Raw genomic sequence first — 18,734 nt, forward strand, 5'->3', positions numbered from 1 at the left:
CATAAATATAAGTATGTATGTATATATATGTGTCTATGTGTATAAATATTTGTATATTTGTATGTATTTGTGGTGTTGAAGTGAACCATTGGCTGAACTTGGAGCAATAGAGAGCAGGCTACCTCATTTTAGGATTAAAAGTAATGATTATTATACAGTTTTTTGTGAGTATGGGGTTGTGGGCTAGCCAAATGTAGCCATGCCATTTAATACTTCAAGTCAAGTTTATATTGATGAATTATTGATAATTTAATTCTTTGCTGTCCATTAACTCAACAGTTTGAATATATATACATATACAGTCTTATAAAATCGACTGGGTGACTCAGTTAGGTAAGTGTTCAACTCTTAATTTCAGCTCAGGTCATGATTTCAGGGTCCTGGGATTGAGCCCTGCATCAGGCTCCCCCACTCAGTGGGGAGTCTGGTTGAGATTTTCTCTCTCCTTCTTCCCTTTCCCCTGCTTTCTTTTCCCCATGCTTGCTCTCTCTCTCAAACAAATAAAATAATCTTTAAGAAATACAAATAATTTACTTAAGAAAATACATTGAAATATAGCATCCTTAATGACTTTGTTATTCATCTCCTACTATTATCTTTGTATCCCTTTTTTCTGGTCTAGAAAACAATATGATAGGTGATACCTCTCCTACAACCATACGCTTGCTGTTCGTAAGAGCTAGAAATCCATAGATTTTTGTAAAAATATGAAAGTTTTACTGTATGTCATCTGGCCAGTCCTTCAGAGCTGATTATATATTTTTAAATTCTTTTTATGCCTAATCATTTTATAAGTGTGTTGCTACCCATTATGTTCTTCAGAAACTCTTGCACGTCATCTTCTGATGCAGTGATCTGGAGGCATAGATGATCAGTAGCAGTGAGCAGATCATTTGCATCTGCAATTCAAATGCTCAGTGTGTTTTTGTAGAAATTATATAGCTGTTACATACACAAAAAATTTCTATATGTCAAACAGTAGTCAAAATAAATTTGCCTTTAAACCCTGAAGCCTCATTGTAACACAACTTGAAATGATAGGAAATCCAATGAGGCATGCCACCGAAAGCAGTTTCCTACAGGAAGTTCTAAGAAAATTCATTATAATGTTTTCAACTTTAATACTAATGAATGGCATAAACTCTAAGAAACATTTAATAGGGATATTATTAAAGGGGCATTTTAATGGGAATATAATGAAAATAGTGAATCACATTGTTTAAGTAGCAAAAAAAGGCTACCTCTTGGCTTAATGAGTTTTGAATGAGGAGAGGTTTTAAGAATGAATTTAAAGAAAAGGAACAAGAGTAAGAAACAAAGAAGAAAATAGATATAAAGAAGCAAAAGAGTGACACTGATAAGAGAAAATAACAAGTCAACTTAGTATTGTTGCCCTTAATAATAGAATTACATCTTTCGACTGTGCTTTTTTTGACATACCCACAGAAAATATTTAATTTCTGCATCCTCCTTCCTGTAACTCTATCAAATAATTTTTGTCTGGGAAAGAACAGATTTCATCCTTAATAGGGTAAAAAATTGTCAAAAAAAGTGTAGGCAAAACCTCTGTAAAATGTGGTACAGAAATTTAAAGAGTACAGATAGGGTTAATTGTTGTCTCTATTATCCCTTCCTGTGGGGATGGGGGAGTGATTTTATTCTTGCTTCTGTTGTGATTGGGAGGATGCTGTCATTGGGAGGAAGGAGGCACCATTAGGTGTGCCTTTGTGGGCAGCTCTTCCCATTACCGTTGTTGGTGGTTGCTGTCGGCGAGGTGGGACTTCAAAGACTCCAGGAGCTTTGCTTCCAGTTGAGCTACTATTTTCTTAACTGTTCTCTGGGGCCTCGAGCTTCCTTTGTAGTATTTCTTTACTTTGAGTTAAGTGCTGTTTCCATTGAAGTCTTTGAAACTTTAAGCATCATTAAATACTTACGTCTTAATGTGAATTCTTTTATAGATACTTTGCAGTTGTGTCTATTTTTGTGCAGAATGGGTGAGGGGGGAGTGGACAGTCACTGAAACGGAAGGACACCCTAGAGAAATGTCCATTTTCATTGGAGGTTTTAAAATCATTAGCTAGCCCTAGCCCTAGATGTAAGCAGTGTAAGGACGATTTTTTATATATATTATATCCTGGTATCTTCACCAGTACCAGACTTCAACGCTTTGCTCTCTCTGCCTGTTGATGTCTATAAATGCTCTCCTTACAGGTCTTCACATGGCTATGTATAAAACCTTTATAAATAGCACCCACTGCCGCTTACAGCAGAGCCACTGAGAAAAACATTTTTGTCTGGCTGTTCTCCCAAATGTCTGAAACTTTGCACTTTTTGTTTTATTTTAACTTGATTTAGCTAATATATTCTTAACCACAGCATTGTGACTTAGCAATTGAGACATTTTCTTTCATCTTGAACTCTTCAGAATCTCATCAAATTTAGTCATAAAATACAAAAATTGAAAGCGTCTATTTTGTTATAAATCTAGACTGAATTTGGTAAATTTAAATGTATAAAAAAGAGGTTACACTTAATGCATACATTCAGCCAGATGTTGTGATAGTGAATTCTTTTATTCAATAAATATTAGTTGCTTTCTGGATAGAAAATCCGTGACCTATACAGAAATCCTGGTGTATGTTATGCTGCCATGGACATAATCATGGATGAGGGCCTTGCATTCAGGTGTCAGTTTGAAATTTTTTTATCTGATGTTGTGTGGATAAGACAGCTGCCCTCACTCTATACCTCATAGTGAGAGGACTGTGCCAGACCTCCAAAATGCTTGTTTGCCCCGAAATGTTATTTAGTACATCAAAGAGAAGACACAGAATAGATGGAATCACTTGCTATTTCCCTTTTACTTTATTTCTCTATATTTTGCCGCCTTCCTCACTGGGGAACAAAATAAGCTACATGAGTGAAAGCAGCAAAACAGAACAGTAAGTAGGGAGGGTCCTATAGTCACCAAGCATGGCACCTAAATTTATCCTTAAATCATTAATGCCACTGTAATAATATCAGCCTGTGTGAATCAATGGTGCCAAGTGGGTGGATTAGAATATTCATTATTTCAAATACAACAACCCAATATATGACAGTAATGAAAGCTAATGTTTATTAGCAGCTTACAATGTACCAGGTATTGTTTTCAGAGTTTTACATTTATTAACTCATCCACTTTTCACAATTATATAAGTACACTATGTGATTGCCTTCACCTTTTGACAACCAAAGAAACTGAGGCTTAGAGAAGCTTTGTAACTTACTAAGGTTCTGTAGCTATCAGACTATAAAGCAGGAATCAGAACGCTGTCAGTTCTCACTAAATCTGTCTGTGGCTTGTTAACCAGGGTTAGTGACACTAAAGATACAAAATCCTTACCTTGATTTAGTAGGAAAGATAGATATGAAAAAATGTATCTTTAATATTTACAACAAAAGCTGTGCAGTTTTGTTAAAGCTAAATACCAGCAGAAAGGGAGAAAACAAGGGGCATTTAACTGAATATGACCAAGTCTTTCATTTTATACCTGCTCAGGGTCATACATTCATTCTCACTGGCAACAAGCATTTATAGCCATAAAAATGTTTTCCTTTATTCAGATAAGTAATTTTGTTCCCATGTTCTAGAATGAAAATAATTCCGTTTTTTAATTATATGTCTCTTTAAACATTATCAAGGCAATAAGAATATAACTTAATCATTACTCTCATTATAAATTATTTTGTTAGATTCCACTTCTGGAAGCTTCCGTATTATAAACAACATTGTTTTCTTTGTAAAAATTGACAATATGGACAATTATATGTAGTATTTATAATGTAACAGTTTTACTCTAATCTGCAAATTTTGACACTGTATAAATTTAGCTGGTTATTCAAGGTAGTCACCCATGGAAATGTTTTAATATTTGTGGATTTTATGTTTTAAAATTGTCTTTGGGAATGTCTAATTGTTAATGTGTTGAAATAATTAGGAAATGTGAATATGCTCTAAAATTCAGAATTCTGCCGTTCCAGAATCTGATTTAAAATCAAAACTGAAAATACATGAATAGCTCTTTGTAAACTTGTTGCCCAGAATAAGAGATGCTTAATTTTGGAGCTGAAGGGAATCTGAGAGATTATCTGTTCTTCCTCTTTACTGTATAGGCCCTGAGAGTGAATTGACTTCCCTAAGGGTTAGGTCTGAGGTCTCTGGGTTCGGGTCCAGCACTTTTCTAAAGCTTGATGCGATGGTCATAATGCTGTTGATACAACTACATCTTGGGTCATGAGAAAGCTGGGTATCACTTGAATTTTCTAATAAATTTCCTACCACAGCTTGCCATTTATCCTCCCTGAATGAAGATGTGTGCTTTGCTTCTAGGTCTACATTAAGAGAAACTCAACCATTGACATTTTAAGGACTTAACCGCCCTACTATAAATAGCGCTTATAACAGTGTTACGTCTGTCATGCCTTGGGAAGTGCATAAATTGTTAGGATTGACCTAAACTGTAAAAAATGTCAAGTGCAGAAAGTTGAAAATAGGATATGTAGGCACTGTATCAAAATGTGTCTTGTTTTCCAATTTCAGTTCTTTTCTTAATAACACCCCTCCCCCAAGAAAAACTTTTCTAAAATTAATGTGAATTGGTGACATTTGTCTGCTCTTATATTTTCTGAATTCAAAATATTCCCTTCTTACAGTTACAAAATTCTGCTATTTCATCAGTAGATTTCTAACATTTTCAGTAGCTCAAGCTTTAATTCAAAAGAAAATGCCAGATCTCTTGAAGAGAAACTCTTGATTTATGTTAGGAAGAGAAATTCAAAGTATAAATTATACAAAAGAATATCTAAAATTCTTAAAATATAAGAAGTCAACTTCAAGTTTATTTATAGCCTTAAAGTAATTTAGGGTTTAGAGGGTAGGCAGACTAATATTCCCATTCTGATAAACTCAGTAAAATTTGTATTTTTAGGTTATAAATGTCAAGAATATTGTTTCCTATAAGGTCAGAAAAAACAGGCAGTATTCAGATGGGTAAATAAAAAGGAAAATTCTCAGCCTTATCTCATAGGAAATGTAAATGGGACTGTGGTTTATATTCTGTGATTCCCCAGGAATCTGAGGTTCTACACAATGTAGGGGATGCCTATGTCTGGCTGAAGAATTAAACTGACATACAGCAGATTAACAGGAGAAAAACATGCAAATTTTATTTAATATTTTTATGTGTACATGGGAGTCTTCAGAAGAAAAACAAAGACCCAGAGAAGCCATTAGGCCCCAAAAATATTTTAAACAAAGAATAATAAATTGTAGGGATGTGACAAGACAAAGGGGCTTGGGCGAGGGGCAGAAAATTGAGGGGCAGTGATTAGGAAGTATTGGGGGAAACTAATGGAAAATAAGGGTTATTTAGTAGGTTTGTTTGTATAAGACCTCATATCCATTTTGGTGTCGACTATCAATCTCTGGTAGTAAGAATGTTATTGTTCTCTTCCCCATGCAGAGAAGGCATCTTTTTCATGGGAAATTTTATGACCTGTGTTTAGGATGAAAGAGTGGAGGGGCCGAGAACCCTTCCTCCATTTTCCTGTTTCTCAGGTGCCTTCAGCTCAAAGTAATTAATATGCTGAAGTGGCATTTTTTGGGGTGGCATGTTCTGAACCTCTTCAATATCAGTGTGCTACTAACACAGGACTTACTGTTTTGTAAAATACTTAGCGAATAATAATTAGATATGTAAACTACAGAGTTTAGGTGCAGCAAGCATGTGAAAAATGAAAGATTTACCTTTGTACGTTCTGTCTATAAGTCACTTGTACTAAATGCATGTTCACACAGTGGGAAGGAAAAAAGGAGTACATTTGTCAGATCAAAACATTCAGCATTGCACTCATCTGTGAAGAGATTTGCACTTTGCTGATCATTTTCCTCAAGGGTAATTTAAATATTTCTTTGTTATATTTTCACTTTCATATATGTGCTATTTAAAAATGCCTCTTTATTTTTCTATTTAAAGGAATTAATGCAACGTAAATACAGTCGGTTCTCATTATCCACTAACTATCCTGGATAGTTATGTCCTATACATATATTTGCCATGAAGACTGAATTAGCAAATACTGAACCATTGCTCCCAGAAGAAATGCAGGTTGGGTTCCTATGAGCCTCTGGTCGCTACATTTTTGTCAACCAGTCAATACATAACGTTCCTTTATTTGTGTTTGTATTTAAAGGCATCTCATCTAGTATATCTCGTGGATTCATTAACATTGAACTCACAGTCAACAGCACTATAACTCAAGCCTGAACACAGTTTATTGAATACGTGCATTTTCTCCATAAGGCAGCCTGGGAGCACTGCATAGCACTTCAGCGCTGCTCCTGGGAGACAGACAATTTAGAAAGCTGAATCATCCCCAAAACAACAAAATGCAAAACATATGGCACTAAATTGTGAAAGGGACACTTTTTTTAAATATAGTATGAAAACTGAATCAAGAACCTAGAGCATTGTCTTATTTGACCTAAGCTGGTAATGTGAGCATCAGGTGACGCAAATTTTTGGCCCCGCTTCACATGTCCGTGAGTGGGGATGCACCTAAATTTTAGTGAGTAGGCAAATTTGCACATACAGCATCTGCCAGTAAAAAAAAATGAAGGGTCAGTTGTACTTGTTAATTGGTAATACTTGAAAAAATGTAGTTTTCTATCCAAAAATCTCAACGAGTGAAGCTCAAGTTAATGGTGGTTTTTTTTTTTTCTTCTGCTCTTCTTCCCTTCCTTTCTCCCTCATTCCCTTTCTCCCTTCCTTCCTTTTTATGCGTAGTATGGTAGCACAGAGTGGTATATCTTTGTATCATATGATAACCGTTAAAATTTGTTTTTTTAACCATTCACTCTTTCTTTTAACACTAGCCAACTAAAGAATTTGCCTTTTAAGAAATAAAATTCCTTGTTAATACATACTGCAGTAATTCACAGATAAATTATATCATGGAAAATGAAATTTTCGGAGTGATCCATATAGTCTTCTATTTTGATAATATTCAAGTTTAGAGAGATGTGCAGCCAAATAAAAATTATCTGTGAGGCACTAACTAGCAGCCTCTGCTTAATATGACCCCAAATCAGCTGTTCAACATTTAAAAATAGATTTCATTAAAATATTATCTCTCTGAACTTTCTTGAAAACTGAACATTTGAATACCAGCAGAGTTGCTACATAGCTTCAGGTAGATAGAGACCACCTCTCACGTAGTATATCCCAAACCCTCCCTATTGTTTCTCAGCTATCAAAACTGAATTTTAAGGCCATTTACTTAGCATCTTTTCCTTGTTTTTGTTTTTTAAATCAGGGACATATTTTCTCTGTTACTCATGTATCTCTATCAAAAGTAAAAAAGTGAAAGATCAATGGTTTTTACATCAAACCAGCAATATAAGTTTGTGTGGAGTGCTTGTCCCCTCTGAACATCGAAGTTATGACTTCTAATTTCAGGTGCTTCCAATTTTTTTTTTAGCACTGTCATGGCTGATTTTCTGCACAAGTGGTAGGAGCATTGGCTCATTTCTAGAAGTAAATTAATTCGGCTTGCTCACCAGGGACTCAGTAGGCATGCAGGTGTCATGAAGTAATGGACGGCACCCAAATTCACAGTGGATCAGATTCCCTCCAGTGCTCCAGTCACTGAGGTGTGCTGACGACCAGGCCACAGAGTGCTGTTTAGTGTTTTACCAGACAGGACCCAACCGCTCTAGTGGAGAGGAGAGAGCGCACATATTCTGGGCTGTATTATTCCTATTTATGGTTGATGTAAAAGATTCACCCAAAGGCATGAGAAATCAAACCAAAAATAAAGCAAAACTGTAATGTACTACATCCTTTGCATAAACTCAGAACATACTAAGCATATGACCTGCCTTTTGCAAGTGAGTGCAAATCATTTGTACCAACTCATTTGCCTTTCAGGGAAGTATAGAAAGTAAATAAATTAAAAATGACCACCTTTATTAGTCTGTATTGCCAGTTGTCCAGGAAACTGTAGAGGCTGCTGGGGAAGTGGATACTGTTTGGAAAAATACTGATGTTACATTTTGAGAATAATGTTATTTTTTTAAGGTATGGATTTGAGTGAGATAGAGCATTAAATGTGGGATAGCTACAGAATTGATACACCTCTCAGCTTCTTCCTAAAAATTAAGGTTGTACAAATAATTGAGTTTAAATATTCATATTTCAAATAGGAATTTTTGAGATTCTGTTTTTGTTTTTAAGGTAGTTTCAATTCCACTAAAAATCCTGTTGTTTTGGGGGTATTAGATTTGTCATGTTATTAGAGAAAACTCTGCCTATAAATATTTATCTGAAAATCTTCAATCATTATAGAAGCCTTAACCATTTAAAAATTCCGAGTAGTAACAATGCATCATCAAAAAGCTTTGCATTCCTTGAACGGAGCACTGGGTGTCATACGCGAACAATGGATCATGGAACACCACATCAAAAACTAATGATGTAATGTATGGTGATTAACATAACATAATAAAAAAATTTTAAAAGGCTTTGCATTCTTTAATGACAGTTACCTTCTGAATTATGGCTTGGTGTAACCTTTGTCGACACTGCTAGACCATCAGCTTCTTTGGGGAAAGGTCTTTGCTATCTTTTCCTCCACACTGTCTTCCACCCTTTCCACTCTCTGATAATCAACACAGGAGATGCCTTTCCAAGATGCAAATCTGAACATGCACCTTCCCCTAAAAATGCCATCGTTACTCACAAAGACTCCTGACTTCTACAGGGAGCATTAGGTCCTTCATGTACCAATTCTAACCCTGCCCATGATACATGACCCTTATATAAAGTCACACAGAACTACTGAGCTCTATAAAATAGTCAAAATATGCTGTTTCCCCATCTGTCTGGATTCTTTGTTCCATCTTACTTGTGTTATAGCGGGAAAGTTTACCTATTAGTTCTTTCTTAAAACTTCAACCCTTTACTTCAGGGGCCCCACATTCCTGGCACAGTGCCATGGGTGTAAAAGTTACTTCAGAGGATGCTAGTTGATATCAGACATTTGATAATGGTTTCTAAATGTACCATGAAAGGTACATTTGCATATCTAGCCAACATTTCTAAGATTTTTTTTCTTGCTTGGCCAGAAGTTTGATTGTTCCCCTCTTCTCTTTTTTTAAGATGCAGTAAGGGAATTTTCTGCAGAGGATGTATTAGAATATAGTGTATCTGAAGTGCAGTAAGGCCAGTGGTGGGTGTGTTTTAAAATACAGTGTATTGATCTAAAATTTAAGATGTTATAAGGCTGACATATCAGGAAATAACTGCCACTAAAAAGAGAGTTTATTACAGCTTCCAAGAGGAATGCCAGAGGGGCCAGGAGGGGGAGCACAAAGGGAGGCACTGGGTCAGTCAGGAGGCAAGAGCCTTAACTGTGGCTTCTGCAGGAAGGAGTAGGTGAGGCAGGGCAGCAGGCTCTGGGGCACAGGGACTGTCCCCAGGTTGTCTGTTACTTAACCTGAGGTAATTAGGATGGATGGATAGCGGCCTTGAGTGTGAGAGCCTGATGGAGGAGACAGCTGGACTGGGCTGTAGGCTCTGCATTGGTTGGTTTGTATTTGGAGAGTGCGCTTGTAGGAATTGGCTAACCTGGAAGGCGCAAACCCCAGATGGGAAAGCCAGGATGCAGACAATGGAAGACACAGTCAATACAGAGGGGAAAGTGGAAGCATGCTGTGGCATCTGCAAGAAATGGTCAAGGATAATTATCTTTTCCTCAGTGTTATATAAATTACCATTAAAGTAGTGGCTCAGAACAAGTCCCTAAATCAAATTGCTATCCTTTAGCTTATGTAGTATTGAAATTTGACCCCAACACTGACAACAATGTTTTAAATGGATCTAGAAACAGAAGTAAGTTTAACTGAATAGTGATAAAATATATCTGGAATAAATGTTAGGAATAATAAAATACATTTTTGGGGTTTATTAATGTCTGGTTCCTGTTTTCATCCATGGAATATTTACTTAAGATTTATTATTCTAGATAGTCTTCTCCTAAGCAGAAAAATAGATTGTGTATGGTCAAAAACTATAGCACTATTTTCAGTAAACAGCAATATTATCATAAAGAAGGCAAGTCTAATTTGTTTGACTTTTTGATTTACAAAAATAAATAAAAATAGCTTCCACATGGATTTCCTGCAATAGATTTTATGCTAATTTTCAGAAATTGCTTATTATCTCTGCATTATCAGATATATTAGAGCTATAACCCTGGTCAGAATAATATCAGTCTGATTTTCTGATGTCCTATGTGGTATGTGTGTGGAGGTATGAGTATGAGAATGACCATTTTGGGTGAAGCAGAGAGAACCTCAGTTTTGGGTTTTTTTGGTTTTTTTTTTGGTCTTTTGATGTTGAATATAATTTCAGAAAATTACTAATATTTCCCTGAGTCTTATTCAAGTGGGCCCACCTTGTGATTAGCAAATCATGATTCATCACACATTATAGTTTCTTATGAAATAATCCAGTAATAAAAATATAGAGAGCAAGTCCATCTTGCTTCTTTATAAAATATTATAAAATATCAATATATATCTCAAGTTAGTATTAAATTCATAAAAAAGAAAGTGTCTTTTAAATTTATTCAGTTAAAAGAAAAATATATATACATTTAGTATTTAAATTCATACTAGAGTTAAATGTTTTAGTCTTTGACTTATAAAGAACTCCAGTGTGAGTATAATAAAAGCATTTCATGTTTTAAACTGTTTATTCATATCAGAAGCCCACAGTTGTAATATTTATGTAAATACATGCCACTAAATCATGCATAAGTCTGTACTCTTAGAGAGTAAACTGCATTGTACCAGGTATGGTTTTGAAGGAAAATAAAAACAGTAGAGTTCTCCTTTTGCCTTGTCTCAAACACCAGTTACATTTAGATCAGTTTAAGAAGTATTTATTGTGCCAGAAATACAAAGTAGAACAGTCCAGAACCTGTACCTTAGGAAAGCTTAAAATCCACAGAGGAAATCAGACCCATCAAGAGATCATTTTAACATAAGATGAGAAGTGATAGGATAAAAGTGTGCAAGGGTGCCATGGGATGGTCAGCAAGGGCTATTTCATACAAGGAAAGCTTTTCTAGTAGGTGAGAATTATCTGAAACTTGGAGGATGCCTAAACTTTATATATATATATATATATATATATATATATATATATATATATATAGCTGATTGTTGAAAGAAAAGAGCACAGCACAAGTGAAAGTACTAGGTTGTGAGCAAGGGATCCAGTCGGTTTACCACAGTTAGCACATAAAGAGAAAAATGGCATTAAAATGGGAGCTGTGGAGGAAGGCAGGGTCTCTATCATAGAAGTTCTTTCAGGCCATACTGAAGAGTTGTTTGGGGACAAAGTTTGTTTCAGAAAGATCTTTTTAGCTTCTGTGTGGAGGATAGATTTAAGGGAAATTAGACTGGAGGATGGGAATTGTCCACTAGCGATGTTAATGCAGTAGACACTGTGTGAGGTGATAGTAGCCTGGTGGTTGTGCATATGAAGTAAGCCATTTGTTTGAAAACTGTAGACATGACATAGCATGTAGACGTGCTGTATTTCACAGGGCTTTGAACTGAGTGAATGTGGGCACGTGAGACAGGGAGATGCTGAAGAAAGCCTCAGATCTCTGTCTTGGGTGGATAATGGATACAAGAGCAGGAACATGGGCCCAGAGGAGGAATTACATGTTGGACACGTAGAATTAGATTTGCCTGTGGAAGGTCCACGTGGATCTTCTAAGCAGTTAGATACTGGAGTCCAGTTTTATGGAAAAATAACACAAGCCTCCTGTGATGATGATATTGTTATTCTACCATGAGTTTTCAGGTACCTAAGGGCAAAGCAACACATTTTAAGGAGAAATGTTACACAAAATGTGAGATGCTGACCTTCATGAAAGAGCCTTGAAGTTTTTTGTTTTTCTTTTTTTCCCAAAATAGAAGTGACTTTTCACAGTCTATATCTAGATAACTTTTTGAAGGATTTGGAGAAGGCTGATTTGCTGCTATTACTCTAAATTAACTGTTATTGATATTTTGGGATCTATTTTAACTATTTAGGTTTAAACCACAAATATATTGAAAGAAAAGGCAGTGGGTTAGAAGAAAGAAATTAATCAGATCAAAGCAGTGTGCAGATGAGATGAGATAGATCATGGTCCTCCAGAGTTAATGTCTGTTGGTTGAGTAATACTGAGTCAGGTAATAATAATGGAGTGAATTCCACCCCCCAACCACAAAAAGTAGCCTAATATTACCATTCTTTTTCTCTGATAGTTGAAACCTTGGATATATGAATAATTATAGCACCAAGAAAGATCAGAATGATTCCTGAAATTTCTTGCAATCTAGTCATTCTCATTTCTAACGAAGAAGTATAAAGTAATACTGTCTATAATGCTGTAATCCAATTTATTGAAATAGGAATGACAACATACAATCATTTAACAAATAATGAGTATCAACTGTTTCTGAGGCACTAAGTACTGGGTATCAGGGTGAAGGGTGGAGAAACACAAAGTCTCTGATGCATACATTTTCAGAGGAGGGGAGTGTGTGTCATGCCATAAATGTATAAGCACATAAATATGTTAGGTAGAGATAAATGCTGTCAAGAATAGGAGCGAGTGGAAAGAGTAAAGATGGCATGCATGCTATTTTGTAAAGAATGGTCAACATATCCAAAATATTGACCTCTGACTTAGAAAAAGAATATATAGATTTACATTTATGCAACATTTGCAAAACTAAGCAAATTCTACCTTTTATAAAAGTGTTTTTAAACTTTACTTTCAGAGCAGGGGGAGAGGGAGAGAGAAAGGGGGAGAGAATCTCAAGCTAACTCTGGTCAAGCATGGAGCCCCATGTGGGGCTCAATCTCATGACCCTGAGATCATGACCAGAGCCAAAACCAAGAGTCGGATGCTGAACCAACTGAACCACCCAGGTGCCACTACATTTTTTTTTAAATAAATAGGATAAATTACCATTTCAAATTATATATATTCTTACTTTAAGTGCCTCGGTGCATAAAGGTCAATAAAACGTACTAATTAGCTAAAACATAATTTCCCAACTAACACTTATAAATATTACATAACCCAAAACTCAAGCTGTTTATCAGTGAACATTTTGAACCATAACCAAAGGAAATGACATTCTTGTCTGCCCATACACACACCCACACTCCCCCCGCATACACATGTACACCACACATCTATGCATATATCTGTATATATAATAATGTATGGGTAATCACATATATTAAATAGGGAGGTAGGTGGATAGATAAGCAAATGTGTAAACATCCAGAAGGCTATGCACCAACCTTTCATCCATATTGATCGTATTGGTGATCACCTGTGTTTGGGATTCACTTTATACATTTCTCTGTTTCTGTATTTAATTTCCTTTCAATAGTAAACACAAATTAAATTTGTAGTAAAAAAAATAGAGCAAAGGTATTTTTTAAATATTAAAATCTTTAGATGGTAAACCCTCCTCTCCAAAATATCTTCTCCAAAGCCAGAAAGTAAAGACTAACAATGAAATTAAAAAGAAAAGGAAAAAACCTTCTCTCCCATGATATTTTGATGAACTGGGCACGTTACCAGCTCTCTGAGTTATTGTTAGAAACAAAATTGTGGAAGCACTGTGATTTTGCATTCACTCTTTGACTAGCCATTGTTGTTGCTCAGATTGCTTAAACAGTTCAACCATACATATTTAATCACTGCATAGAAAACTTAATTCTAGGGAGTGATAAGCAATCAGGGTAATAGGGGGAAAAAAGTGGCTTGTCCCAAAATAAGCACAACATATTATTAGATGTCAAATGAAATTTAAATATATTTTTGTAGAAAATAGAATTAAATTCTGATAGATTTTACAATATCCCAGGCTCTCTTAAAAGTGTATGGTATGTATTTCTGTATGAACTGTATATCACAGATTGTTTCTAGGAATTTTGTGATTTCAAAGACAACTCTGAGCTCACATATGCATGCTGATATTATGCAAGCTTTAACCAACTTATAGATCAACTTTGATTTCATAATGTAAGAGGTATGGCTTGCAGAGCATTTTATCAATTTCTCAAATGACCACTGACCACTTACTTACCAGTTTTAAGATGAGGCTTAGTTCACACTAATAGTGTTCCTTTATGTTTTTGCTAATATTGTAGGACTCTCTGAAGAAATAAACCATGCCCATCCTTTCTCTCACTTTTTCCATTGCCCTAAAAATGAGGAGGAGAGGCACCAACATTTGTACCACTCTGTACCTGGAACTGATTGTAGGTTTTGACTTAGGAGAAGATATGGGAGGGGTGGATTCTTTCCTCTGCCTAAGCTCGGGGAACATTTACTTCCTGAGAGATGAATGGGGAATATTTTATGTCAATTAATATATATTGAAGGTGTATAAAACAATGATGTGTCTATTATTCAACTGTCACTGACATGAAATTGACTGCAAAATTACTTTCTGGAGTTCAGAATTTACTCCCTCCTCCTGACTTTTCGTTTATGCACTTTTCAAGACAAAAAGTAATTTCTACCAACTGCTGGATTATAAATTCAACCTGGGATCTTATAATCAGATTCCACTTTTTTTCTCTCTTACCTCTCATCACAGATGATAAAGATACTGCAATTGGAATTCAGCTGTGACAGTATAGATGATTAAGCTAGAGTCTAATTGGCTTTGCAGTGTTAGCAGAAGCCTAAATTTAATGGATGATTTTCCTCCCATAGTAAAATAAACCTCTGTGATTTACAGTCTTAGAGAACAAAATTTTGTTGATTAAGAAGGTCTTTTTATGGACAGTAAAGAATTGACTATAAGAATGAAAACTTCAAGTGCGAAGTTATATTTCTCTTTCTGAACTTTTTCGAAAGCAACAGTTCTCAAATTAAATAAGAAATAAGAGCAAAACTTGTAATGGCAAGTAGTGCACAAAAAGAGTGAATGTAGCCATGGGAGCTCTGCATGTCCACTAAGGCTTCCGTGGGTGGCATGCTCTTATGACCTGGGGGCTGGGGGCCAAAGTATTCCCTGTGGCAATGGAAGTAAACAGGGGCCAGAGACCTAGGACATGAGACAAGAAAATATTTCTCCAGCAGGCTTTAAACTTGCTATTAGTTTTCCCCAGTGTCACTGTGAAATTCTTTAGCAAGAACTTACTCCAAACTGAGAGGCAGGCTTCATTCAGGCTTGTAATTCTAAAGTAATTAGAGCTATCCAGTTTGACTAGGTTTTCTGTTACTTAAAATTAAAAGCTAAGAGAAATGGATTTTTAAAAATTTTTGTAATGACAAAGTTCTAATTATGATAACAAGGTTTCTATTTGTACTCAAAATCTGCTCTGAATAATTACAGTTCATCTTTGAGCCATTCCATGGATTTGGAACCTATTAACCAGTAGTGCATAATAAATAAGATTCATGTCATTTTCCATTTCTGGTGTGAATAAGTGGCAGTTAGGAAACTAATCCACCCCCCCCACACTATCGCCTGTTTCTGAGGGTGGTGACAAAATTGTTCATATTTTGTTAAAAGTTTATATAATTTCATGTCTTCAGTAAAATTCTCTAAAATCAAAGTAGAGCTACTCTAGTCATAGTGTATTTGTTCTTCTATCACATATATGGGTGAGGATGTCTTTTGTTCAGTGTAGTCATAAACATGGGCAGCCATTCCAAAGAGAAGAGGCTAACAAATTTGAGACAGATATGAGGTCCAAGAGCAAATAGCAAGAAGCTTCTTGTAGTTCACTTAGCTGTAAACTCTGGGTACTACCATAGAGTTTACTGAAAATGGGAGTAGATTATAAAAACCACTAGAAAAATGAGTATACCATCAAACCCTGCATTCCAGAATCCTTCGTTCTTTTGTCAAAAAATAAATTTGTGAGCAAAATGTATATTTAAAAATCATGAGTAATTAGTCCCATTTAAGAAGGAAAATATTAAAATCTCATAATATGTCAAGGATTAAAAATTTTACTTCTTTCAGGTAAAGTCCAGGCTGCCAAGTTAAAATTTGAAGCATATAAGTCATTAATGGAATTTTGTTTTTAGTATTATGACTAAAGTAAGATTTGATACTAATAAAGGTTTCTTTGATCATTTTTTATGCATATCTTCCATAAAATTTATTTCAGAACACACAATTAAACCAAAAGAAGAAACAGAACAAGAACACAGGACTCCAGATTTTTCAGGAAAACCACTTCTTTATCATTTATTCTATACAGAGACCCACTGGAAGTGGGCCTATTTCACACTGGGTGGTGAAATACAAGAAATAAAATAAAATGTTATGTGTTTCTTCTTTTAGGGGCTGATGTTATCAACTTTGATGGCCACGTTGTGTTACCATATAGATTCAGAAACAAGAAGATGAAAACACTGAAAGATGTCATTGCCTTGAAATTTAAAACCTCTGAAAGTGAAGGAGTGATCTTGCATGGGGAAGGACAGCAAGGGGATTACATTACCCTGGAACTGAAAAAAGCCAAGTTGGTCTTCAGCTTAAACCTAGGTATGTTCTGACTTTTGACACCATTTCTGTCCATTTATTAATCTTCCCATTAGTAAAATGCTGATGTTGCTTAATCCTTAAAGTATAAATTATAAAAAAGCAGTTCTTGTTATGTTATTAAATCATCTTTAATCCATAGTGGTTTAATCCATTTTAATCCATATATACTTAGTCATTAAAAATAATTATTATGTACTCATCCTAAGCAAGGTACTACACTAGCATCTGAGATACAGTGGTGAACAAATAGGGAAGGTCCTTGAGTTCATGAAATTTATGACCTAGTGGAGGAGTCAGACAATATATTATCTATTATTATTTTAAAACAACTAAATCAAAAGCAATGACTTCAAATAATATTAGGTAGTATGAAGTCAAATAAACTAAAATGATAAAGGATACTGCAGAGACAAGAAGGGTCCACATTAGAGTATGTATTGAGGAACATTCCCCACGAGAAGATACACAAGCTGAGATTTTAGGACTGACATTAGCCATGAGAATATTAGGGAGGAGAGCATTGCAAGGTAGCAGTCACTACTGACAAAAATCTGGCATGTTCAAGGAATAGGAAGGAGGCTGGTGTGGGTAGATGAAGTGAGTCAGTGGGAGAAAACACGAAAACACAAGATCTGAAAGTTGGGGATTGTTCAAGTCCTGTAAGATCCTGTACGGCATGGTAAAGGGTTTATTATTATTTAAGAAAGAGAAGCTGTTGGTAGGCTTTAAACTATATGGCATCACGATCTTATTTTTAAAAGTATACTGAGATTCCTGTAAAAAAAATGTTTGCATTTGCATGAGAGTCAAAGCCAGACTTCGTTATAAGGCAAGGGAGAGATGGCCCTGGCTTGCAGAGGTGACTGTCAGTGGAGATGCAGAGAAGTAGGTCTAGTTAGTAGATGATTTTAGTGGTAAGTTCAGCATGATTTGTAATGAGAAAGAAAGAGAATAAGTGAAGGATAATTCCTAGACAACTAAGGGACTTAAGTGCCATTTTCAGAAGTAGAGGCAACTCTATAGTTTCTCTACAGAGTTTCTTCTAACAAAGGATTATTCGTTTCCTCTAATAAGAGGAGGTCTAAAATGGACATGGTGCATTTTAGTTGCTTATTAGACGTCAGAGTTGAGATTTCTATTAGGGAGTTACGTGTATGAATGAGATTGAGAGGAGCTGTTACCTGGAGACTGAGGGGAATAGGCAGTGAGCAGGAGGTATCAGAGACCAGGGAAAGAAAAAAGGCTGCTATTGTGTTGAATTCACCTGAGATGGAAACAGGCAGGTGATACTGGCTTGGCCCTGTAGCGGTTACAGGTGATGGAAACAGGCAGGTGATACTGGCTTGGCCCTGTAGCGGTTACGGTGATTCTCCCAGCGGAATAGAAAGGACAGCAGTTTTACTGACATAGGTTAAGAAAGACGAGAAGTGTGGAACTGAATTTTTTCAACAAAACAGAACTAGAAGTCAGGAATCAGAGAAATAAAATATTGACTGGAAAATAGTTCCTGTTTTGTTTTGGGTTTTTGTTGTTTTCAGGCATTTTTTAAGTCTCTTGCTTGGCTAAAAATTTCAGGATTTATGCAAGAAGTTTTTGGAGGGCATCACACATTCCATAAATTTTTCTGTTGTAAATAATAACAGATGGGCGCCTGGGTGGCTCCGTCGTTGAGCGTCTGCCTTCGGCTCAGGTCGTGGTCCCAGGGTCCTGGGATCGAGCCCCGCGTCGGGCTCCCCACTCGGCGGGAGGCCTGCTTCTCCCTCTCCCACTCCCCCTGCTGGTGTTCCTGCTCTCGCTGTCTCTGTCTCTGTCAAATAAATAAAATCTTTAAAAAATAATAACAGAATTCTACAAAAATATTATATCTAAAATATATTAATAGCTAAAGTTCACATGTTAAATGTACAAAGCTACAAAACTAAAGATAAGAACACAAAAACAGATCCCGCATTTTTGACTTGCTTATCAGTCTGAGTGGTCCAGACATTCTAGAATAATGGCTTGTGTTCTACATATTAAATTTATTACTTTGAAAACCAGTATTATACTAAAAAGTATAGTTTCAATTAGGTTTTTTGTTGTTGGTAATACTTGATAC

General features: G+C 35.7%; 1 protein-coding gene across 1 annotated transcript in view; it reads left to right on the forward strand.

Annotated features, from left to right (window-relative positions):
- Positions 1–18,734, forward strand: part of CNTNAP2 (contactin associated protein 2) — a 1,403,550-nt gene that overhangs the window by 314,868 nt on the left and 1,069,948 nt on the right. The window contains exon 5 of the mRNA XM_088018399.1: positions 16,433–16,636. Coding sequence (XP_087874525.1) covers positions 16,433–16,636 — 204 coding nt within the window. The remainder of the gene's footprint in view (positions 1–16,432; positions 16,637–18,734) is intronic.

Source organism: Eumetopias jubatus, unplaced genomic scaffold, assembly GCF_037043125.1.
Source record: "Eumetopias jubatus isolate StellerSeaLion01/CBP00866 unplaced genomic scaffold, mEumJub1_p1.0 scaffold_14, whole genome shotgun sequence".
In the NCBI taxonomy this organism is placed as follows: Eukaryota; Metazoa; Chordata; class Mammalia; order Carnivora; family Otariidae; genus Eumetopias; species Eumetopias jubatus.